This window comes from Symphalangus syndactylus, chromosome 8 (genome assembly GCF_028878055.3).
Source record: "Symphalangus syndactylus isolate Jambi chromosome 8, NHGRI_mSymSyn1-v2.1_pri, whole genome shotgun sequence".
Classification (NCBI taxonomy): domain Eukaryota; kingdom Metazoa; phylum Chordata; class Mammalia; order Primates; family Hylobatidae; genus Symphalangus; species Symphalangus syndactylus.
Window position 1 is genome coordinate 38,991,138 of NC_072430.2, and position 25,106 is coordinate 39,016,243.

The 25,106-nt window shown below is 50.3% G+C and overlaps 1 protein-coding gene across 10 annotated transcripts in view; it reads right to left on the bottom strand.

The window, feature by feature from the left end:
* Window positions 1-25,106, bottom strand: part of ADCK1 (aarF domain containing kinase 1) — a 130,680-nt gene that overhangs the window by 47,726 nt on the left and 57,848 nt on the right. For 9 of the 10 annotated variants that reach the window (XM_055288620.2, XM_055288623.2, XM_055288624.2 and 6 more), the window contains one exon: window positions 185-343. The exons of the other annotated variant lie outside the window; for it this stretch is intronic. In XM_055288620.2, the coding sequence (XP_055144595.1) occupies window positions 185-343 (159 nt within the window). The remainder of the gene's footprint in view (window positions 1-184; window positions 344-25,106) is intronic. 10 annotated transcript variants of the gene reach the window in all.

Below are 25,106 nucleotides of genomic sequence, written 5' to 3' on the forward strand. Positions count from 1 at the left end.
CACAGGGTTTCATGGTCACGGAGCTGTCATAACACCTCCTCTGTCGTAATCTCAGCTCTCCTCTCCCTCTGCTGCTTGAAGGGCCACACTCCACTCACCAGCTTGAACCAGTTCCACCTAGGTGGTCTGGATCCCAGGGAAATGTAGACCGAGGACACAGGAAGGAGAAAGGGAGGGCTCTCACCTCCATCAGGAGAATGTCCTTCGAGCTCTGAGCCCGCACCTTTGGGTGCTGGACCTTCACGGCCACCGTCCGCCCATCATGCAGCACTGCCTTGTGGACCTGGGCGAGGGAGGCAGTCCCCAGAGGGGTGTCATCGAAGCTCTGGAACAAATCATGGATCTGTCGGGAGTGGAGAAAACAGAGCAATTAAAAAGGTAACCCAGTTCAGTGCGAGGGAGCCAGGAAGATGGGCCAGAGTCAGGGCTGCCTAGTGCCCCCAGGACAGATTTGGGAGAGAAAGACAGAGACAGAGAGAGAGAGAGAGAGAGAGAATGTGTGTGTGTGTGTGTGTGTGTTGCGTGTACTGTGTGTGAGTGTGTGTGTTGAGACAGAGTCCCACGCTGTCGACCAGGCTGGAGTGCAGTGGCATGATCTTGGCTCACTGCAGCCTCTGCCCCTCAGGTTCAAGCAATTCTCCTGCCTCAGTCTCCTGAGTAGCTGGGATTACAGGCGTGTGACACCACACCCAGCTAATCTTTGTATTTTTTAATAGAGATGGGGTCTCAAATTCCTGACCTTGAGTGACCCGCCCACCTCAGCCTCCCAAAGTGCTAGGATTACAGGCATGAGCCACTGCACCCAGCCCCCAGGACAGATTTTTTTGCTTTATCAGTTGTGTACCAGCCCAGGGTCTTGCCTGGTCCTCCGCTGCTGGACATTCATGGTAGGCATAAAGAGGGAGAGGGACAGAAGTCGTGCATGGAAGGCGGGTCCTCATACCTGTGCACGGGCCCCTCCATCAAAGGCAAAAGAAGTGCTCTTCAGAACTGAGCTTTATCTGCCCATTGAACTATCCACCACTGTGCCTCCTGGGCTCTTACATATGGACAATCCAGCATTAACAAAACGTGGGCCCAAGGCAGCCCCAGCATCTCCGGGATCAGACAGAGGATGTTTCCATTCTACCAACCAGGAGAGCTCAAAGAATCCTGGGCAGAGGCCCCAGACCAACAACCACCTTTTGTTCCGGCCTGAGCAGCAGCCTCAACATGGGTCACCAAGTCCACTCCCAGCTTGGCCACTCCAGCACAGACCCCAGGGCTGCAAGCCAGAACTTTGCTCTAGGTCATCACCTGCAATGCCACTCGAAGGTAGGCCTGGACAAAGCCCCTTGCTTTTTCTGTGCCTCATTTTCTTTTTCTATGAAGTGGAAAATATACTCCTCACTCTTCCTTCTTCTTTCTTCCTTCCCTCCTTCCCTCTTAGAAATGCCATACCAATATTCCTGAAGGAAATAAAATTCCCTGACTTGAGTGGTCACACCTACATGGTCCAGACCCAAATATTCTGCCAACCAGGAAAGAGGCCCCTAAAGGTCTTTTCCAAGATTGGCCAAGGCTGAAATCCTAATCCTCTCCATTTCTTTAAGCCTCTGTACAGCCTCACAATCCTGGAAAGTCCAGACGTGTGCACACACATGCACAAGCATGTATAGATGCTTGCTCTCCTGGCCCACCCTCCTAGGCCCTCATGCTTTGAAGTCTATTCAGTCTGCACAGCCCATCCTCCCTCTGTCCCCGCTACTGCAGCAGCCACTCTGCCCTGCCCCTCCACTCCTCTCCTTGGACTTCAGATGTCACATGACCCACAGCCACCATCCCACCCCATCTGCTAGGCTACACCATCACTTTCCTAATCTCGTCTCATAAATCACTCCCTCCAGCCCTGTCATCATTGTTGTAGCTTTCACTAAACTCCACCCCCATTTATCAACATCCTGCCCAGACGAAAGGCCCAGGCCACATGAGGAAAGGCCTATGCTTCTCTGTCAGGAGAGATGGGTATGGGATTCACTTCCCTGGCCCCCTTCATCCTGGTTGGTTTGTTATTTGTATCTCTCCCAGTGTCTGGTTCCCCCTCCCCCAAAAACACACTTGTCTTTTCTCCTCCTTCGTGAGTTCTAGACTCCCAATGGCAAAATTCTTCCCTTGTCATCCACCCAATCACCCTGAGTTTCTCAGCATAAGAACCCTTTGTCTTGGGCCTGGGTTTGGGATGGGGAAGCAATGGGATCATCATCCCTATAAACCCCATTAGGACATCAGCACCAAGTGGGCAAAGATTTTTGTCTGTTCTGTTCACTGCTGAATTCCCTGCAAATCCCTAGAACAGGGCTGGAACTAGTTGGTGCCAAACAAATTTGTTGAATGACTGAATCCACTATTCTACTGGAGAAGAATTGAATCAACTTTTTCTTCCCTTTGAAATGGCTAGACCTTCCTGTTCCCACATTCCTATGAATCCAAAGACCTCAAACATGGAGATTTCCAAAATAGAAAAAGCACACCTGTTCCTCCAAGGCAGGTGTGAGGCCCTGGCCTGGCCAATCAGGACCCTGAGTATCTCTGGCCACATGCATTAGTTCAGAGATGTACAGGTAACTCAACTGGTCCAATCAGACTCAATCATTTTACTTTTGTTTGATATAGATGTTTTTCTCAGTTGAACTTGAACATAAAAATATAAGCCTGGGGTAGAACTGCTGATGGTCACATAGTAGCAACAAAGAAGAAAGCAGAGTACCAAGAGACAGAGGGAGTGAACCCAGGCCACAGTGTTTGAGCCTCTTGATCCAGCCATGCCCAAGTACCCACCCTATGATTCCTTTCCCTGCTTAGGTCAGTTTCAGTTATCTGCCACACACAACTGAAGGGGCTCTGATGGATATAGTGTTCTCAGGCCCCAGCAGGGATAAGTGAGAAAAACACAGACATGGTGCCCAGCACCCCCACAAGACCCAGTAAATGTGAGTTCCATCCCCTCCCCACCCCCTTGCTGGGACAGGAACCCAGGAATGGAAGGGAAGGTAGAGCCTCAGCAATATCCCCAGATGTTACATAATGAGATCAACACCAAGTCCCTTTGCAAGCCCTCTGGAGTTTCTGAAGGAGCACCAAGCAGAGGGTTTTCTGGAGCAGAGCTACGAACTCACACCCTCATCTCTCAGGCAGCTAAAATGGCCCAATCTTCCCACTGAAAAGGGATTTGGGGGTCATCTGACCTCAATCCTTACCCCAAGCCTCCGCCTGACTCCCAGGAACATGTCCTCATTGTCTGAGAAGGACAACCAGTCTTCAAGCCAGTGTCATTGCAGGGGCACTGCAGAGCCATTGCAACTGAAGAGTGACATGGCATCACTAGGGCTGTGTAGCAGGAACAGCTGCCAAGAGCACCCCACAGGGAGGTGAGGGAAAGAAAGAGCTGAGGCGAGCAGATCCTAATCTCCAGGGCAAGAGGAAGCCTGGTCCACCACATCCCCAGAGGACATGAAGGAGGCCTCCCACAATTCCCCATCCCCACCAGGGGAATCAAGGGGGCCCCAAGATACCACCCAAGCCCAGTGGCCAACTCAGCACCCTGAACAAGACCCAGCTGTGAGGACTTGCCCACATCCCCAGTTCCACCAGCAGAAGCAAAGACAGGCATGGGGAATGAGGATGCACCCCTCACTGGGCACCGGAAACCTGTCACACAGACACCCCACCCCACCACCTCCCCAGTGTCCCTGCAGCCATCTTTTCCTTCTCTATCAGGAAACAAGTCACACGCCCACACCCTCCTGTGCTTAAGCAAGCACACACACATACACACACATGATAATTGATTGCTAGTGGATGTTCCTAGCTGGCTTATAAAAAAGGTAATTAAAGATTGGTGCTGCAGCCTGTAATTAAATATGAATAAAGTATCTCTAAATGGAACCTTGATTCAAAGTGTTCAGTGGAAGTACTTTATGCTGATAGACAGTAAAGAAAAATAGACCCTGTCCCGAAAGCAGAATTATACCCCCCATGCAGCTGAAACAAACGCCACCCCCCTCCAATCAGGCCTCGTCCCCCGGCCCTTTCAGCAGAAAACCATTACCAGAAACAAACTGCAGCATTTGCAGCAATTAGATTCAAGCAGGGCCCTCAGCTGCCTCCAGTCACTCACAGAAACTTGCCTCCTTTTCTAAGGCTTTCTTTCCCCATTTCTTTTTTTTCCCCGCTCTGGGTCTAGCGGCAAAATCAGTTAAGTAAAACAACTGCATTTTAATATGACTAGTTACGTGCTTTTTAATTACTGTCGGCCCGTGATTCAAATATATCGATGTCCCTGTCTGGAAAAGGAAAAATAATCAGAAAAAGAGTTTCTCTGGCTTTTTATCGTTTGGTTTCTTTCTCTGTGTGTGTGTGCACACATGTGTGAAGGGGGGACGTGTTTGTCATTTAATGAGCAAAAAAGCACCGGGGGTGGGAGGGGTAAGAAAAAATGTGTCATCCCCTGGGGGCTTGACAAATCTGGGGCAGTTAAGTCCTCAACAGTCTGGCTTCATGAGCCTGGGAATCAGGAGACCAAGTGACATCATACCCGAGTCAAAGGGCAGAGTAAGAGACTATCCAGAAACTCCACCCTGCAGAGTCCCATGAAGCCAGGGTACTGAACAATGTTTCCAAACTGCCACATTGAGCAGCCAAGCACTGGCCAAGACCAAAATAAGGTGACAGGAAGTCAGGATCTTCTGGAGAAACCACACGACGCCTCCTGAGGAGTTTTGCTTGGAGTACCTTAAACAGCCCCTCCAGATGCCGCAGCGCGGCCAGCCTCAGGACCCTCAGGGAAGGGGCTCCCCAATCACAGGATGAGGGATGGCTGAATTCTTCCAAGATGGCCCACTTTCAAATATTCCAGCCTGTTGTTCCCATACTCGGTCACGTCAGGCCAATTTTGGTTTTAGAAACTACATCACCGTATGAATAATGCGTCTCACAAACACCGAAATGCCTGGCTCCAGATGCAGACGGAAGCCTGCCTCAAAGCAGGCAAGCCCAGGCCTAGATGCCAAGACCAAGCAGTTCCCACTTAGGGCACCTGGGGCAGAACCAACTCAGGGCAGGTTACCATGGCATCAGCAGCAAACAACATCTGGCTCCTGCAGTCTCGAGCTGCCCCCCTCCCCTACACCTGGCTGGGTGCCAGCTGCCATCCACTGGAGCCCAGTAAGCAGAGAAACAAGTCTCCGTCCTCACTAATGGAAGTGGTTGGAGAGAGTTTCACCCACCCTTTCCCACCCCCAGCCTAAGGCAGACACAATAAATCCAGCTATCTAGGACTCTGCAAAACTCTGATGTCTGCCTTGGGCAGAAAACCCACCACCACCTCTGTTTGGAACCCATCCAGTTCCCCCTGCACCACTTCCCAGGGACCTGCCCCAGATGCCCCTATATCTTGTCATTGCCCTATCAGCCAATACCTGCTTTTGCTGCAATTTCTGCCCCTCCCCTTTAAACATGTCTGATTTGTAACCCACCTCTTCAGGATTATTCCTGTATCTTCCAAGGTGACCTGACAGTAACAGCAAGTAAGTGGCACAAGCACACTCATTTCCTCATGATAGTTTTAAAATACATTCACAATGGCCGGGTATGGGGGCTGATGCCTGTAATCCCAGCACTTTGGAAGGCTGAAGCAAGAGGACTGCTTGAGGCTAAGAGTTCAAGACCAGCCTGGGTGACATAGCAAGTTTCTGTCTCTACAATTAATTAATTATTAGGGGGGAACAGGGTGAGAAACCACTGAAGTGTCCTAAGCATGGAAGTGACATGCCCTGATGGGTGTTAACAGAATCTTTTTCGTACCAACTGGATGTTAAAAATTAATTAACTAAATAAAACATGTCCAAAATTTTTAAATAATACTCCTCCCTTTGAAAGGGGGCACCTATTCCCCTCCTTTGAGTGTTAGCTGGAATTAATGATCCACTCCCAACAAAGAACACATGGAAGAAGCGATAGCATGAGACTTCCAAGACTAAGTCACAAAGGCTGTGACGAGCCTCTCACTCGTCCTTGGATTGCTTGCTCTGGGAGAAGTGGCATGGTGACACTCGTGCAGCCTGCAGAGGGATCCATGTGGCAAGGAAGCGAGGCCTCCTGACAACAGTGAGCCGTCTTGGAAACAGTCCTCCGGCCGCTGCCAGGCCTCCATAGGACTGCAACCTCATGAGAGACTCAGCCAGAGCCTCCCAAATTCCTGACCCACAGAAACTGTAAGATAACAAATGTTTATTGATTTAAGTCACTAAGTTTTGGAAGTGGGACGTGAGTAATTTGTTATGTGGAAATAGCTAACTAACACATCCCAAGCACACCCATGCCAGACATCACTAGTCCATTCCTGATGAGCCCAGATGGTGCCTTGGAATCTCAACACAGTGCTCCAGGCAGCCACTACAAATAGACCAGAGTTCATATAGGAAATGAAACCAATTTGCTATTCCTTAGCCTAAGCCAATCAGTCAACACATATTTACTGCAGGACCATCATATGACAAGAACCATGTTAATTACATAGGCTGTACTTAACACAGTCTCTGGCCATGAGGAGACGTCCAAAGGCAACAGCCTCTCAGAAAAACACACTTGTATTTTAGCAGGGCCTGCTGAAGACAGTGCTTCCTGCACATTGCTGCTTCCTCCGATCCTGAAAGAAATGTCCGGCAAGGTAAGAAGAGGAGACCTCTGATGTGACCATGGTGATCAGAGGGGAGAACAGGCATCAAGTGTCTCTCTCCCTCCTCACTCCTTGTCTGGGCCTCCGCCCCACTCAACAGCTGCTCTGCCTCAAGGTGGGAATACCCTCACCACCAGCTTCCCACTCAGAGCAATTTATTATAATAAAAATAATAATGGCAATAACAGCTCAAGGACACACCGACCTTGTCTTCATGGAGTTTGTGTTCTTTCTGGGGTTCCAAAAGCTCAAACTATTGGTTCTGCAGAGCCATTAGCTATTGCTGTTGCCAAGCCGAAGAGAAAATGAAGGGCCAGCAGCAGAACCTGAGGCCCTCCTGACAAGGGCCAACCCCAGAAATTACAAAACTGTTCCTGCACTGAGGCTGGCACAATGCTTGCCAATTGCTGAAGGGCCTCCTGGCACAAGGCCATCGCCCACCTGGCTCTGTCAAGGGCATCACAGGTCAGCCCAAGCTTCTTTCCTCCCTCAAGATGATGACCAGCGGCTGACAGGTAGGGAAGAAAGAAGCCAGGAGCACCCATACTCCAGGATGGCTGTGTGCGCACTCTGAGACACGCCCAACAGCTCGTCAGGACAGTCTAGCCTGAGAAGCTGTAAGGCTTGGTGATTCCAGTGCAGGCTCTAGGTCAAAACGCCAAGGCTCAAATCCAGTACCTCAGTTTCCTTATCTGTAAAATGGTTATTTTAATATTGACCTCATAGGGTCATATGAAACCACATACATAAAGGGTCTAGAATAGAGACCATAGTAGCCCCCCAATAACTGCAGTAGTACTGGGTGCCTCAGGTGATGCCTCCAGTTATGAGGGCAGAGTGCTACAATGAAGAGTGCTGGGCACAGAGTCAGCAGTTTCGGCCTCTCAGTCTGGTTCCATCAGTGAGTGTAAGCCACCACCCTTATTTCCCCAGAGACTGCAATGACCTCCTCACTGGCCTGCCCTATCTCTTCCAGTCCAGCCTCCACATGCAGCTAGGGTGAGTTTCCCAAACATAAGCTGATCATGTCACTTCTCTCTGCATAAGTCACTACACCAGCTTCCCAGAGCCAAAATCTTGAACATGACCCATAGGGTCTGACCCGGCCTACCTCTCCTGCCCCACACTCCTCCCTCTGCTGGAAACATATGACCTCGTTCAGCCACCAGCATGCTCTCTGCATTGCACCACGGGGCCTTTGCACACACTGTCCCCTCTGGCCAAAAGGCTCCCTTCCCCCACTCATTCTTCCAATCACAGCTGAACCATCACCTCCTCAGAGAAGTCTCCCCTGCATACATTCTCAGGGTTCATGCACCTTCCTTGAGAGCAATCGCCACAGCTACACATTTACCTCTTTACATTTGCTTAATCTCCCTCTTATCTTCTAGACTATAGATGTCTGCTTTTGCTCAGCACTGCATCAAAAGCACCTCACACCTGATGGTACTCAGTATTTCCTAATGGATTAATGGAATTCAGGTTAGATTTTCCCTGTCCTCATCAGGGAGAGGGGACTTTGGGCCCTCCAGCTGATCCAGGGGAGCTGAAACACCTCCCAGAAGTGGCTACGGTTCCTTCACGGTGGCTGAGGGAGCCTCCTGGGTGCTGGGTACCTTGAGAGCTGTGGATGAAGGGACTCTATGGAAATGTTGTGATAATAATGATTAATAAAAAGCAGATAAACACCCAGTGTGGCTGGCCAGCCTGGGAAGCCATCCATTAGAGCTGTCATTCATTCGTGGTGGGGGAGGGAACAGTCCAATCAGACCTCCCAGTTTAAGCAAACCTTCTGTAAATTGTAGGCCACCAGCACTGACATTTGATAAATTATTCTTCATAATCCACCATTGACTATCATAAATCTAATCTTTCAGCATTCCCCATCTTAATAACTTCTATAGCCTCACAGGGTGACATATCTATGTCCCTGCCGGTAACAGAGATCTCTAGGGTAAAAGAGACCAGAGGTCCTGGACAGAGTACAGTATGAAGCCAGAGACCCCCACAGCCAGGGCCCAGGCCAGGCAGGTAACCCCTGGGTGATCCGAGTACTGAGGCAATGAGCCAGCCTTGAGCCCCAGAGGCCAAGTGCTTATGCCCCATCACAGTTGAGAGAGGTGGTACCAGGAGATTAGACCCAGGCAAGATGGGCCCTGCACCCACCACTGCAAGCCTGCCACGTGAGAACCCACCACCTCCTCCTTGAATTTGAGCTTGGGTGAATACAAGGGAATGTCAGGATATCTTTGCCCTGCACGGACTGAATGCTGAACCATGGGTAGTTCCTTATACCTGGGTAAGGTCTGGTCCCTTCAAAATGCTCATATGTAATTCTCAACCCTCTCTTGAGGTTAGAGGAGATAGTATTGCCTACATTTTATACAGGAGAATATATTTGCTACGGGTCATTCATTTATCTATCCAACATATGTTTACTAAGTGACTAATATGTGCAGGGCACGATGCTAATCACTGGGCATTTGAGGAGTAAATCCAAAGTGGGTACAGCCACCAGCCTCCGGAGTTATGGCTAGAACTTAAAAGTCAAGGGAAGGAGATAGAAAGTAACCACATAATCACAAATAAAAGTAAAATGGCCAACTCTGACAAGTGCGATGAAGGGAGAGCTGGCACCATAAGCGCCTATGCTCAGGGGCTGAATCTGCTCAGGGAGAGCAGAGAGAGCTTCTCTGAGAATATGACAAAGAGCAGAGATCTGAAGGCTGAAGAGCCAGTTAACTAGCTGAAGAAAGGAAGGAGAAGCCGGCCAGGTGCAGAGTCTCAACATCTGTAATCCCAGCACTTTGGAAGGCCAAGACAGGAAGATCCCTTGAGGTCAGCAGTTCACAACCAGCCTGGACAACATAACGAGACTCCATCTCTACAAAAAAATAAAAAACTAATCAGGCATGGTGGCACACACCTGTAGTCCCAGCTATTTGGGAGGCTGAGGCAGCAGAACCATTTGAACCCAGGGGGTGGAGAAGCCTTCCAGGCAAAGGCAACAGCATGTGTGAACCATGAATAAGGAGAATGAGATACAGAGACTGGAGAGAGCCAGAAATACAAAGGCCAGCAACTCCCAAACTAGGAATCCAGACTTCGTTTCCCCATTTCCCCCTTGGGAAGGGGTCCCCATCCACAGCTCCTGCCCACTGAGGTGAATGCCCAGCCACAAAGGCTCACATTCATTTCTGATGAGGGCCATGAATTCTAAAACCTGACAGGCTCACCCTCACAAAACCCCAAAGGCCTTTTCCAACAACCCTCAGTTGTTCCTATATCCACAAAGCACAGCATCCTTCACTTACAGCAGCTCCATTTGCTATCAGGACAGACGTCCTGGGCTTCAAGAGGTAGCAAAATGCCACACAGCAAATGTGCCTAAGCTATGCTGCTTGCCTCAGAGCCAAAAGCAAGTGAATACGAAAGCCCTTTGTGTTTTTGTTTGTTTTTGAGACAGAGTCTCACCCTGTTGCCCAGGCTGGAGTGCAGTGGCATGGTCTCAGCTCACTGCAGCCTCCACCTCCCAGGTTCAAACGATTCTCTTGCCTCAGCCTCCCAAGTAGCTGGGACTACAGGTGCGCACCACCACACCCAGCTAATTTTTATACTTTCAGTAGAGACACGGCTTCACTGTGTTGGCCAGGATGGTCTTGAACTCCTGATGTCAGGTGATCCACCCGCCTCAACCTCCCAAAGTACTGGGATTACAGGCATGAGCCACTGTACCCAGCCCCAAAGCTCTTTGTACACACAAGGATGTTGCACCCAGTAAAAGCCTTCTGGATTCACTTGGCATATGATACCAGCAGTGCCCAGCAATTTTAAAGGGAGGTAAACCCAGGCTCCATGGATCTACCGGGGAGACAAAGTCCACACTTGGGAGGTGGGGGGAGTGGCAGTCAGCATAACTCTACTGGCTCAGTTCAGCAAGCAGAGCAGTGATTAAGAACACTAGCACAGGGGTCAGCAACCCAACTCTCTCTGCCTTGGTAGACCTGTGGTTTACTGGGGCGCATGCTCATTCATTGACATGTTGCCTATGCCTGCGCTTGTGCCACCACTACAGAAGTAACCAGTTGTGACAGAGAGATGGTATGGCCTGCAACACCTAAAACATTTATTATCTGACCCTGTGGTAGGCAGAAAATGAGCCCCCCAAAGATGTTCACCTTACGTGGCAAAAGATACTTTGCAGGTGCCCCAAAGGCAAGGCTTTTGAGGTGGAAAGATGAACGCGGATTATCCAGGTGGGCCCAATATCAACCCAAGAATCCTTACAAGAGGGAGGTAGGAAGGCCAGAATTAGAGAAAGAGATGACATGACAGATGCAGAGGTGACAGGATAAAAAAGGCAGAGGGAGACTGGAAGATGCTATACCGCTGGCTGTAAAGATGAAGGAAGGGGCCACAAGCCAAGGGAGGCAGGTGGCTTCCAGAAGCTGGAAAGGCAAGAAAACGGAATCTCCCCTAGCACCTCTGCAAGGAATACAGCCCAGTCAACACCTTAATTTTCAGACTGCTGGCCTGCAGGATAAGATAATAAATGTGTGTTGACTGAAACCATGCAATGTGTGGTAAATTTGTGACAGCAGCCAATAGGAGCCTCATGCAGGCCCTTTACAAGAGCACTAGTGTCACGCTCTCAGTGGAAGTCCATTTTTAGTCTTTTGCAATATCTTCCAGGGTCATGGTGGGGCTGGAAAGCTGGGGAATGAGACGAGGGGAACATAGGTCAAGCGTGAACCCCAAGATGTGAGACCAGGAAGGGGAACATCACAGCTTCCTAGTTCTGCCACACCAGGCGAGGACACCTGAAACCAGTTCCTGTTTCCCTCCCAGGCTTCCTCCTCAATGTCATTCCTTCCCAGCACCAGGGCCAAATACTCAGCCCTGCTCAGTTGAAGTGACATCTTCCTCTCTTCCCAAGGAGCCCAATTTCCTCTGCCGCTCACACACAGGCAACAGTCCTTAGTTCACACACAGCAGTGGGGCCAGGCCAGACTCTCATCACTATGAGGACTTCGTGGCTGACGTGCAGGAGCAGCTCCAGCTGTTGAAATAACAGCCTCTCCATCCATAAACTCGGTGACAGGGAAACATTCAAACCCCAGAGCTCTCATTAGATCAGGGTGCTGAGGACTTTTCTTTTTTTTTAATATCTAGAAACCAGGGACCGTAGGCTGTTCAGCCTCTCAATGCTGAACCCCACATTGCTCGGTGCCACCTGCCAGCGTTCTGACCACAACCCACTTGCTCCTACCCTGAGGAAAGAGGGGGCAACTATGCTAATTCCAGCATTATAGAAAATTCCTTCCCCAACTGCCAGCAGGATGACCTGCTAACACCCGCCACCGTCCATGCCAGAACCCGGGGAGGTGACTGTGGCACCTCCACCTCCTCCACACCTCTCCATGTAACCCATCCTTGAGTCCTGTGGTTTCCATCTGCAAATAGGTCAGTCGTCTCCTCTCCACTTCCCTATGTCCAAGCCACCATCCCCTTTTGCCTGGATGACCATAACTGCCCCATAACTGGCCTTCCAGTGAGTTCTACTCTTGTTCCCCACACCAGCCTCAGACCCCCTCAACACACCCAGCTCAGCTCTCCAGCCTCATCTTTCAAGGTCTCTGTCTGCCCCGCTGCCACCAAGCCCCTCCTGTCCCTGGACAGACCCAGGCTCTTTCCCATCCTGAGGTCTCTGCATTCTTGTTCCCTCTGTCCCATCCACCTGTCCCTTAACCATCCTCTGGTCTCAGCTTCAATAACGCAACCTCCCTGCAGTCACTCAAATGCCAAGAGGAAAAGTCTAGGGCACTTATCACAGGTGTTATTAAAGCTTTATTTTTCTCCTCACACAATTATCAGCTGCTATTCCACTATAAATAGATCATAGTGCCCTGATGGTAGCTTGTTCACCCACATAACCTCTGAGGCCAGCACACAGAAGCGCAATAAATACCTGCAAAGTCAAACAATGAATACACAAATGATTGGTGAAGTCCCACCAGGTGGAGGGGACACGCAGAGTCCACATACAGTAGCCCCTGCCTGTGGACACCCAAGCCATCCAGGCCCAGCACCTGCCCCACCCCAGCCTGGGAGACATAGGCCTCCCTAGTCTGGCCCCAAGGTTCAGACCCCACCCTCGGGTGACACCATAAAGGACTTCTTCAGTCCTGCCCCAAAGGCCTTCTCCATGCCTTTCTGTACATTCTCCTCTTGACCACACTAAAGTCCTGCTCACGTCTCACCTCCTCCAAAAAGCCCCATCCACCCCTCCTACAACCCTATTTGTGGATTCCAAGAACACCCAAATGCTGTAACCCAAACCTCAGACAACTTTCTCTCTTCTTGTGCTGACCTCTCTCAAAGTTAAGTCTACAGCTCTTTCTGTACCATAAAATGTAAGCTCCTCAGAGGCATCAGAGTGGTTGTGATGAATTAAGAGAACTCAAGCAAAGCAGCCCATGCAGTTCCTTCCTCCAACCCTCTTGCCCCATTTGTACCACTGTGGAAAGAGTTCTGCACTCTCAGTAAGAGTACGGGAACAGGGGGCAGTCTAGTCCCACAGTCCCACCTCTACCACCACCCAGCTGTGGGACCTCAGTGAAGTCACCTCACCTTGGGTCTTAGTTCCTCACTTGTAAAAGCAGAGTGTTAGAGTACTTGATCCTGGTTAGCCTTTCTAATGCCATGATCCTGTAATTCCTACCTTCCAACCTAATGGTAGCCCAGTGTATTAGTCTGTTCTCACACTGCTAACAAAGACATACCCAAGGCTGGGGAGTTTATAAAGAAAACAGGTTTAATTGACTTACAGTTCCATGTGGCTGGGGAGGCCTCAGAAAACTTACAATTGTGGTGGAAGGGGAAGCAAATACTTCCTTCTTCACATGGCGGCAGGAAGAAGAAGAATGAGTGCCCAGTGAAGGGGGAAGCCCCTTATAAAACCATCAGATTACGTGAGAACTAACTCACTATCACAAGAACAGGATGAGGGAACTACAGTTCAAGATGAGATTTGGGTGGGAACACAGCCAAAGCATATCACCCAGCATCATCCCAGCCAACCTACACACACACACAAGTGCACACATTCAAACCCAAGTACCTTCTCAAGTCCAGTTCTCCACCTGGGGTCAGGCTACACTGCCTGGTTACATGCAGGCACACACGCGCACACGCACACTCATGCACATGCCAGCAGTTGCCGAGGCTTCCCTTCCAAAGTGGCACAGGTAAAGCCACTGATGAGCTCCCCTTGGACAGGGCCTCTCATGGCATAAATCACCAAGGAGGCCTGGCCTGGGAAATGGGCTTGTTTCTGAAGCTCCATGAATAAAGAAGCAGGCACAGCTGGCCTATTCATAATCAGCATAAAAAATTGATTAGCCTTTTCCAGATTAAACATTATTGTTTTAACAGCGAACATAAATCAGCTAGACGTGGAGGGCTCGGCTCCCTCTGCTGCCAAGTGGCAGCAGCAGGTAGAAAGCGGTGGGAAGGGAGGTGAGGGATAAGAGACTACTTATTGGTTACAGTGTACACTGCTCAGGCGACGGGTGCACTAAATCTCAGAATCACCACCAAAGAACTTACCCATGTAACCAAAAACCACCTTACCCTAAAAACTATTAAAATAAACACTAAAACTTTTTTAAAAGCAGTGGGGAGGCCGGGCACAGTGGCTCACTATTGTAATCCCAGCACTTTGGGAGGTCAAGGCCGGCAAGTCACCTGAGGTCAGGAGATCGAGACCAGCCTGGTCAATATGACAAAATCCCATCTCTACTAAAAATACAAAAAATTAGCTGGGCATGGTGGCGGACGCCTGTAATCCCAGCTACTCAAGAGGCTGAGGCAGGTGAATGACTTGAACCCGGGAGGTAGAGGTTGCAGTGAGCCAAGACCGTGACACTGCACTCCAGCCTAAGCAACAAGAGTGAAACTCCATCTCAAAAAAAAAATAATAATGAGGAGTGGGGAAAGGGGACCTGGGGGCAGCAGAGCGAGAAGACCCAGCTCTAAGGAGGCAGGCAGGAGAGCAAGAGGGCACCCTCACTCTCCCCCAAGGCCAGCCCCCACCTGAGAGCACAGAGGGGCAGTACCTTTCCCAGGGGTAAGACAGGGAAGAGCCTAACACCCTACTTCCCCCTTCTTCAAGAACCTCCTCAGCCACCTTATGATTGGCTTTTAAGGAACACAGCTCAGAGGCCAGCCCGGAGCACAAGGCAAGATGTGGGGTCAGAGGAAAGGTGCTGGCCCCGCCCAACCTTGCCGGCAGATCTCCCAGGTCACTCACCTCCTAGAAGCAGCCTGTGTAACTGAAGTGTGTGTCTCTGGAGTCCGGTGACACTCAAGCTGAGTTCCTGGCTCAGCCACCATCCTGCTGTGTGACCCTGAGGAAGTTACTTAACGTCTCGGAGTCTCAGTTTCTATGTCTGGAAGTGATGGGAAAGGGATGCCAATCTCGCTGAGCTGTTGTGAGGACTAGATGAGACCATGGATTTGAAAACATCTAATTCATGCCCAGGACAGAGGATATGCTAAATATTCAGTTCCTTGACCTGCGAGGGTTCCTCATCTGCCTGCCCTGCTTCCTGCTTGGGAATGCTAACAGAAGGCATAAGCTGCTAGGATGAGAAACCTTTGTGAAAAGCACAGGACCCTTTGCAAAGAGCCATGGAATGCCGGGGTTAGAAGCCTGGGTTCCGAAGCCAGACCTGACTCTGGTCACGCTCTCTGAGTGACTCAGGCACAAGACCTAACATCTCTGGCCTCAGTTTGTACCTCTGTGAAATAGGAATAATAAAAACAGTACTTACTCTCACAGAGCAGTTGTGAGGTTTGTATGAGATGATGCTGGCCTAGCCCTGACAGTGCTCCACCTGCTCCCCTCAGACCTCCCCTTCAGCTCCTGCATGACCCCTAGGATTTGCATCTGTGCCAGAGACTCCCTGGGACTTCCAAGTCTCAGGAAGTATCAGCTCCCAGGAGCAGCTGTCAGTTAAAGAAGTTAGGGCCGGGCACTTTGGGAGGTCAAGATAGGCAGATCACCTGAGGCCAGGAGTTGAGACCAGCCTGGCCAACATGGAGAAACCCTGTCTCTACTAAAAATACAAAAATTAGCCTGGCTTGGTGGTGCATGCCTGTAATCCCAGCTACTTGGGAGGCTGAGGCAGGACAATTGCTCGAACCCGGGAGGCGAAGGTTGCAGTGAGCAGAGATCATGCCACTGCACTCCAGCCTGGGCAACCGAGTGAGACTCTGTCTCAAAAAAAAAAAAAAAAAAAAAAAGTAGAAGTTAGGAAGTTGGTGTATGAATGAATATCCTACCTTGGCCCTTAGGTGGGATGGGTGAAAGGTATGTATTTGACACCATTTCCCAGTCTGCCCACAGGACTGACCTGACTTTGCCCACAGTAGCCACTGGTTTAAGAGCAGAGAGTTACCAGCTGCCTCCTCCTTCCTGAACCATGTCCCCACTTCCCTACGGGCAGCATCTGAGCATTCCACAAAATCACTGTTACTCAAATTATTGTTTGTTTTTAGGAAAGCCCAAACTAAGACAAGCATGTATCCCTCACTCATTTGGCCATGTTGGCCAGTATGTTCATTGTACATCTGGGCAGGCCTGAGGCTCCTCCAACAAGCCATCCCTTCTCCCAGGGCCATCACCAGGAAGAACAGACCTCTGGGTCACGAGGAGACAGGGAGAGGCATCAGAAGCCACTGCAATGACATCCACCCTGCCCATATCGCCATCGCCAGCCCCAGCCCTGAGCGGCCTGCAGGGGAGACCCATTCCCCTTCTCCCTGGGGAAGAGAAGGAAGGCCACGAGTTCCAGTCAGGCAGGAAATGAGGACCCTGTGACCCCTCTGGCAGCCTATGGGGCCAACTGCCAGGGCAGGTCCTTCAAGAGCCGTGACCGTGGTGTTTGTCCTCCAGGCTATGGCCTCCTGACTCACTGCCCAGCCTGAGACACTCACGCTCTGAGCTCCAGGCGGATGTTGAGGGGAGAAAAATGGCACCTGCCCCAGCTTAGGGAGACAGCTAAAAAGGCTCCATAGGGAGAGCTCACCTTTGCCAGATATGGATGATGGAAAGAGCCTCCTCGCAGGGCCCCTCCTGGGGCGCCCTCCATCCATCCTACACCATTAGCTCACTTTGCCTAAAATGTCTCTTTATCAGTCTCAGGGGCTTGTGCACACACAGGAACACACACACACTACTAGCTGATTTGACTTTACCCCTAAGACCTGGGGCCTAAGAAGATACCCTAAAACTTGCCACAGCAAGACCCAATGCCTATGGCTCTCTTTAATGTCCCCCAGAAATCAGCCCTTCTGCAGGGCTAGGAGCTGCATAGCAGGAAGAGTGGAGATGTCATCATCAGAGCTCAACTCCTGGTTCTGCTTCTTACTGGCTATGTGAACACAGCTGTTACCCTCTCAGGACCTCTGCCTCCTCAGATGGAAAACCAGAATGGTAATCTACCAGCCTCATAGAGTTATTGTAAAGGTTACAAACAATATCTGTAACACATCCAGCCAATGTACACTACATAACAAGTACCAAATAAACACAACCATATGTTATTATCCACCAACACTAATACCTACCATCTTGTCTGCCTTTACCCATCTGTGTCGGTCCATTCTCACGTTGCTATAAATACCTGAGGCTGGGTAATTTATAAAGAAAAGTGGGGCTGGGTGGAGCGGACGCTATTTAACCTGGTACAATATCTGACTTAGGCTAAGTCAATCAGAGTCCTGAAATTGGGGAGCAGGGTTAGGCCCTCTTAGGTGTGAAGCTGAGAAGAGGTGAGGCTAAAAGCTGCCAATGGCAGCTGGTCATGGAGGGAAGCAGCTGTGAATGAGGCTGACCCACAGAGAGAAGTTGCCGGGAGAGACACAAGAGTCCCAGAAGAGTGCCCCAAGGCCCAACTCTAGCCCAACCCTAGCCCAACCCTATCTACAATGCAACACATCTGCTTTTTTGCCTTGGCTAGTTCAAGTTGGAGTTAAGATCCTTACAACCACAGAAGACCTAATGCACCCATCTGTTGTGGGTTGAACTGTGCCCCCCAAATATTCATATGTGGAAGTCCTAACCCCAGCCTAGAATGTGACCTTATTTGGAAATGAGGTCATTGCAGATATACTAATAATTGGTTAAGATGAGGACATACCGGAGTAGCACAATCATAATCCAATATGACTGTGTCCTTATAAAAAGGGGAAATTTGGACACAGAGCCAGACACCCACATAAGGAGGATACCATGTGAAGATGAAGGCAGAGATAGGGGAGATGCATCTCCAAACCAAGGAACAGCAGGGATTGCCAGCAAACCCCCCAGAAGCTAGGGCCAAGGCCTGGAACAGATCCTCCCTCACGGCCTCAGAAGGAACCCACCATGCTGATACCCTGATCTCAGACCTCTGGCCTCCAGAACTGTGAGACAATACATTTGTTGTTTAAGCCACAGGTTTGCGGCTAGCCCCAGAAAACCAATACGCCGTCCAACCAAAGCTTCCTGCCACTCCAGGCCAGCCTGTCGGCTCTCTGGGCATTGAATTACCTGTGGTCATCACTCACCACCAACTGCCAACCCTGTGTGCCCTCAGAATTCCCTTCCTCAAATCTTACTCATCCTTCAAGGACCAGTTCAAAGCCCAAACCCCCACCACCAGGAACCCGCCTCTGAACTTCCCCTGAACTTCCCATCCATCAGCCCCACAGCTGAGGGCTTAATTGTTCTCTAATTACTCCCTCTGTGCACGGTTCTGCCTGCTTGGCTTTGGAGGGAGGGGCACAGCTTTAACATTCTGTATATCCCCCTGCTGCAGTGGCGCATGGGTAAGAGAATAGCAGTTCCTCTACAAATCTGTATTCTCTAGGTAAGCAAACCAACAAGTGGTGGGTCCCAACCTTCCCAGGGTTAGTGAATGGGGCCACCGTGGGCTGAGGCCTTTCATCCGCAGGAAGTGGGTATGGAACAGTCCAGACACACCAGCCGATCAGAGGGCTTGGGCATGATCCCGTGCTCCAGATCCCAACCAAGGGTAGGCACCCCGCGTGCAGCCTGTGGACCGAAGGCGAACTGGTGAGCACATTAGTATAATCACCCCATACCACTGGCAAGACAAAAGACTGGCAGAAGGACAAAAAGAACCATAGGATCCTGGACTTAGGAAAATACGGCTTCCTCAAAGTCCGCAGGAAACCACAAGGTCCCAAGGACGATGAAAGCTGCGGAGGCCCGCTGGGTGGCTCTGACAGCAAGCCCAGCCCGATTGCTCGATTGAGTGCTGCCCTCTCTTCTGGGCACTGAGCTTCCATCTGAAACAGAATAGTCCAGGAGAAAGAGCACTGGATCAGGAATCAGGAGACCTGGGTTCTAGTCCTGTTTCTACCACCAACCAGTTGTGTCATTAAGCAAGTGACTGCCCCTCTCTGAGCCTCAGTTTCCTCATCTGTGAAATGTGGGGGTTGCACTAAACGATTTATAAGCCCTCACAACCCGTGAGTGATTCTCCCAGATGACTTTTGTCCAAAGCACTTGCCACTGAACAACAGAAGGTGAACAGAGTCAGTATCTGTTAAACCTCAGGAAGATCGAGGCACCAGGCAAGGTGCTGGATACAAGACGAGGGTGCTGGTCTTCACTGCCAAATTTCGCTCTCGTAACAACTCTACACGTAACAAGCACAGCTGACAGTGAACTGGCATTTACCATTCACCAGGCAGTGCACTTTGGCTGGGTTGTAGCATTCAATCCTCACCACAGCCCTATTCATGTGAAGGCTCTCTTATCATCCCTGTTTAAACACGAGGAAATCAAGGCTCAGCAAAATCACAAAACTTACCCAGGATGACATAGAATATGGTGACATCAGGATTCGAGGTGCAGGACACAGGCCGGGAGCAGGGCACAGACAGGGGACAGGCCTGCAGAATGGCAGTGGTCACAGGGAGGAGGCCGGGCCAGACGGGGCATCAGCAGGAAGCGCAAGTCAGGGCCACCTCGACCATTGCCTTGCCTCTCCCGCAGTGACTAACGGCAGGCCATCCGTCCGCGCTGACAGCAATGCTTCCTGCCATCCATCTCCCACTAGTTAAATTGCAATTTTATGGCCGAAATCTCTCTCTCATAATTGATAAAAATCTTCTTTTGATGTCAGCATTATTGGGGGGGGAAATGGGTTTCTTTCTTCTTCATTATGTTTTTAATACAAATGTATTTTTTATTGAGAGCTGCTGGGAAGGCAAGATGAGGCCCAGCTGGGAGGAGGTGATCCCACTCCCTGGCCCCCAGTCCTCCTGTACATGGCTTCATGGCCACCAGATCCTTGTGTTCCATTCCCAGAATATTCATTTGGTAGCCTTCTCGGGGACAGTCTGGGGAGACAAACCAGATGCCTGAACAAACAAAGGTGGCGCTCAGGACCAGGAGAAGGCAAGGCTACAGACTGCCGAAGGTTTCCAGGTAGCTTTGGGCCCATGATGCAGCCTGGGCTGGTAGAGGGTGAGCTGACCTCAGCTGGACCCTGCCAGCATGGGAGAATGGCACTCCAAGGGGCACAGCCAGGGCACTCCAGGGGGCAGGAACCCCAGGGGCTGGTGCAGTACCTGGCACAGAGGAGGTACTCAATAAATGCATATGAGTAAGTAAGAGGAGGATGGGGAGAAGTTGGATCAGCGCTGGAAAACGGCAGCAAACAATATAAAAGCCCGGAGGCATCTCTCCCCTGCGGGGGCTGCAGGCACAGGTGGAGTCAGACCCCAAGGTAGGAGGGGCTCTCCTGCCCCGCTTCTGCTCTAACCACTTCCCTACTCCTAGTCCAGCCCAGGGCATGCTCAGCCCTGGATATAGCCCACACCCGGCCCCACCAGAACATTGTAAGGGAAGCCAAATCTGGCTGCCACCTTATAAGTGAAGATGGTTAGGCGAGTGGGTCCTAAATACAGCACAGCCACCAACTCCATGACTATGAGCACCTGTGACTCCTCGTTGGCAATCTGGCCAGACTTCCACCTCCTCTCACCCCTCATCCATGGAATTAGCCCTGCCTGGAGACCAAGAGCACATATGTCAGAGTCCCTAATCCAGAGGAGAGCTGCCAAAGGGCCTTGGGAAACTGCAGCAATTAACCCTAACCAGCTGAGCTGCCCCCCAGGTAACCCCCAAAAGTGGGAGACAGAGCCCTAGAAACCCAGGCTGCTCCTTAGGGAGCCTGTGGGGATTTCTAAAAGTAGCAGGGAAGAGGCTGACCAGATAGAGTGCTGGGTACTGATCAGGAAGAGGAAGAGAAAGGAGGATTATTCTAGCAAAACAGTACAGTCATGTGCCGCATAACAACATTTCGGTCAACAACGGACCACATATACAAAAGCGATCCATTATATTAATAATACCATATTTTTACTGAACCTTTTCTATGTTTAGATAGATAAATACTCACCATTGTGTTACAATTGCCTAGATTCAAGCCTCCCTCAGTCTCACATTCTGAAAAGAACAGGCTATACCATATACCCAAAGTATACTGTAGGCTATCCCATCTAGGTTTGTGTAAATACTCTATGATGTTCACACAGCAACAAAATCACCTAATGATGCATTTCTCAGAACATATCACCATCATTAAGCAGCATATGACTGAATATGGGACAGAGAGCTGTACCAGTTATCAGAAAGCCCAGGTAAAGACGGAACTCTGCCATTTACGAGTCTCTGAGAACCCCAGTACCTGCTCACATAAAGCACACAGCACAATACACAGAAATAATTATTAACGTTTACTGCCCCTTGCCCTGCAGCAAGCTTGCGCTAGGTGCTCCACAATCATTAACTCGATCCATCCCCACAGCAAGCCTAGGTGGCAGGTGGTGTTATGATACCAATTTTAGAGATCGGGAAATGGAGGGACAGGACGGAGAGGGTAAGTAACATGCCCAAGGCCACAGAGCCAATATACCAACAGGCAGTTTGGCTCCTGTCTACCGCCAAGGCTCGCTATGAAGCTCCAGGCTGTGTGAAAGCAGACCGAGGGCACACATGTGCAATCCTGGCTGAGGGCCACATAGGGAATTATGATGGTTAATTTTACATGTCAACCTGGCTGGGCCACGGCACCCAGATACTGGGCCAAGCATTACTCTGGATGTTTCTGTGAGGGGTTTTGTTTTTGTTTTTGTTTTGATACGGGGTGTCACTCTGTCACCCAGGCTAGAGTGCAGTGGAGTGATCTTGCCTCACCGCAACCTCCACCTCCCGGGTTCAAGGGATTCTCCTGCCTCATCCTCCTGAGTAGCTGGGATTACAGGTGTGTACCACCACACTTGGCTAAGTTTTGTATTTTTTTAGTAGAGACAGAGGTTTCACCATGTTGCCCAGGCTGGTCTCGAACTCCTGACCTCAGGTGATCTGCCTGCCTCAGCCTCCCAAAGTGCTGGGATTACAGGCATAAGCCATCGCACTCAGCTGTGTGAGGGTATTTTTAGGTGACATTTACAGTTTGTTTTTTAACTTTTTTTTTTAACAGAGATGGGGTCTCCCTATATTGCCCAGGTTTGTCTCGAACTCCTGTGCACAAGCAATCCTCCCATCTCAGCCTCCCAAAGTGCTGGGATTACAGGCATGAGCCACTGTGCCCAGCCAAGATTTACAGTTATATTAGTGGACTCTGAATAAAACAGATTACTCTCCATAGCATGGGTGGGCCTCATGCAGTTAGATAAGGGCCTGAATAGAACAAAGACTGACCTTCCCCAAGCAAGAAGGAATTCTGCCAGCAGGTAACCTTCAAACAGCCTTCAGATTTGAACTGCACCATCGGTTCTTCCTGGGTCTCCAGCCTGCTGGGCCACTCTGCAGATTTTGGACTTCCCAGCCTCTATAACCCACATCAGCCAATTCCTTAACATCAATCAGTCTCTCTCTGTCTCTCTCTAGCTCTACATACATACACACAAGCACACATGCATGCACAAACACACATACACACACACACACACACTCTCATATCCTATTGGTTCTGTTTCTCTAGAGAGCCCTGAGTTACACAGGAATGAAATCCAGCCCAGCCCTGGCCAAACTGCCATAGCCTGGAGGAAGAGATGCAAAAAGAGGATGCCTTTTGCCCCCTCCCATCAAGTTCTCCATGGGATAACAGAAGTGCTGTGTGCCCCTCGCCCAGGCAGGCCTTCTCCTACCTCATCTCTCCACTTCTGCCTTGTTCATGCTGGTCCTTGTGCCTACAGTGCCTTCTCTCTGCCGCCACCACCAGCAAGCTGGATAAACAGTTTATATTCTTGGAGGAAAGGCTTCTCTATCACTTTTCTGAACATTTGCTTAAACCTTGAGCAAACAAGACAAGCCACCCTCCCACTGCACCCACAGGCTCTTACAAAACAACTGGATATGAATTATTCTACCTGTTGCACAATGGTACCCCTGCACCTTCTCTCTCCTTCATTCTCATTGAAACTCCAGTCAGATGGTGCATCAAGAACACAGGGCACCTGCAGCATACGCTTGTCCCTGCGTACTATGGGGAGCTGTAAAATAAGGTCCCCTGGGAGGAAAGATCAAGGGGTGAAAAACTGATAAAAACAAATTTCAGAGTACAAAAGCCAAACCACACCACCCAGACACCAATATAAGCATCGCCCCTAACAGAGGTATTTCTGTGCTCCATGCTAGCAGCTGGCCTCATTTCCTTCAGTTTCTCATGGGATTTCAGAGGTGGACAGAACCTTATCTGATATAACTATACTCTAGGACAGAACTGGACCATTTCTTTTTTTTTTTTTGAGACAGAGTCTCACTCTCTTGCCCAGGCTGGAGTCCAATAGCCTGATCTTGACTCACTGCAACCTCCGCCTCCCGGGTTCAAATGATTCACCTGCATCAGCCTTCCAAGTAGCTTGGATGACAGGCGTCCACCATCACACCCAGCTAATTTTTCTATTTTTAGTAGAGACAGGGTTTCACCATGTTGGCCAGGCTGGTCTCAAACTCCTGACCTCAAGTGATCCGCCCACCTCAGCCTCCCAAAGTGCTGGGATTACAGGCATGAGCCACCACGCACGGCTTGGACCATTTCTTGAAATAGGCTGTAACAAGATCTCACTTGTCTGTATATCATGGGGGCAGGTATAGATGTGTGTGTGTGTGCATGTGTGTATGTGTGTGCATGACCAAAGATAACAGCACAGGGTGGCTGACAGTTCTACAGATCATCCCTTAATTCCCACGATAACTCTATCCCCAAGCTTCCCACCCACCTCAAACCTCCCCATCTATATCTTCCTCCACTTTTCAAAGATGACCTCATCTCCCACATTACTAAAAATTCAGGCTATTAGGCAAATTCCTTCAACCACCCGACCACATGCCCCACCCCACTCCGTATATCTCAGTCTCTTCATCCTTCTTTTGATCAGGCCCCTCCCCAAGTCCTCCTCTCCCTCAGGCTCACATTCTGGAAAGAACATTCTAGGCCCTTCATAATATGACCTCAGCCCCAATGCTACAACCTCTGCTCCACTATTCACTGGCTGAACGCCACAATGTAATCAACAAGACTTCACTGTTCACCTCCGTGCTTTCTGCTTTCCTGTCCCTGCACCTCTGCTGAGCCCAGCTTATTAATCAGTAATCACTTCCTCCAACATCCACCTCCTCCAATTCCATCCATCTCTAAGTGGCTGGGTCAGAGGCCACCTGCTTCAGAAAGCCTCCATCTGCCCAAGGCAAACTCTCTCTCCTCTGCAAGCTCCTTGGGCACTATGTGGCCATGTATTACCATGATGAGTGAACCTCCCATGACCCTGGACTGTGAGGACTGGAATGAGGTCGTACCCAACCCTGGCTATACCCGTGTCCGGCACTGTCCTTTTTCACTAAATGCCTACCGCGTAGACCAGCAGGAGAGAGAAGGAATGAAGGAAAAGGTGCTGAAGCACAGAATCACTAGCCATCAGAGACTGCGGAGCGTCAGAGAACTCCTAACCCCAATGCTACGTCCTCCAACATGGAGTCAAGGTCTCAGGCGCCCAGGGTGGTCAACAGCCTCATGGTTGAGGCCTGTGCATGCCCATTCAGGGTGTAGAGATGTCAGCCTGCGTTCCTTCAACAGCACGAACCATGCCCAAGAGCAGAAAGAGCCCCAGTCTCGTCCACCTGGTCAGGGATCCCCCGCAAAGGGAAGGGCCAGGTCTTTACAACGATCCCTGACTTGCAAGCTCAGGCGCCATCTGCTGGCCACGGTCAGCACTGCATCTGGACCCACAGCCCCAAGGGCAGTCAAGGGGACCAAGGCTGGGACCACCCCTGACCCAGTCCAGAACCAGGTCACTTTTGAGGAGG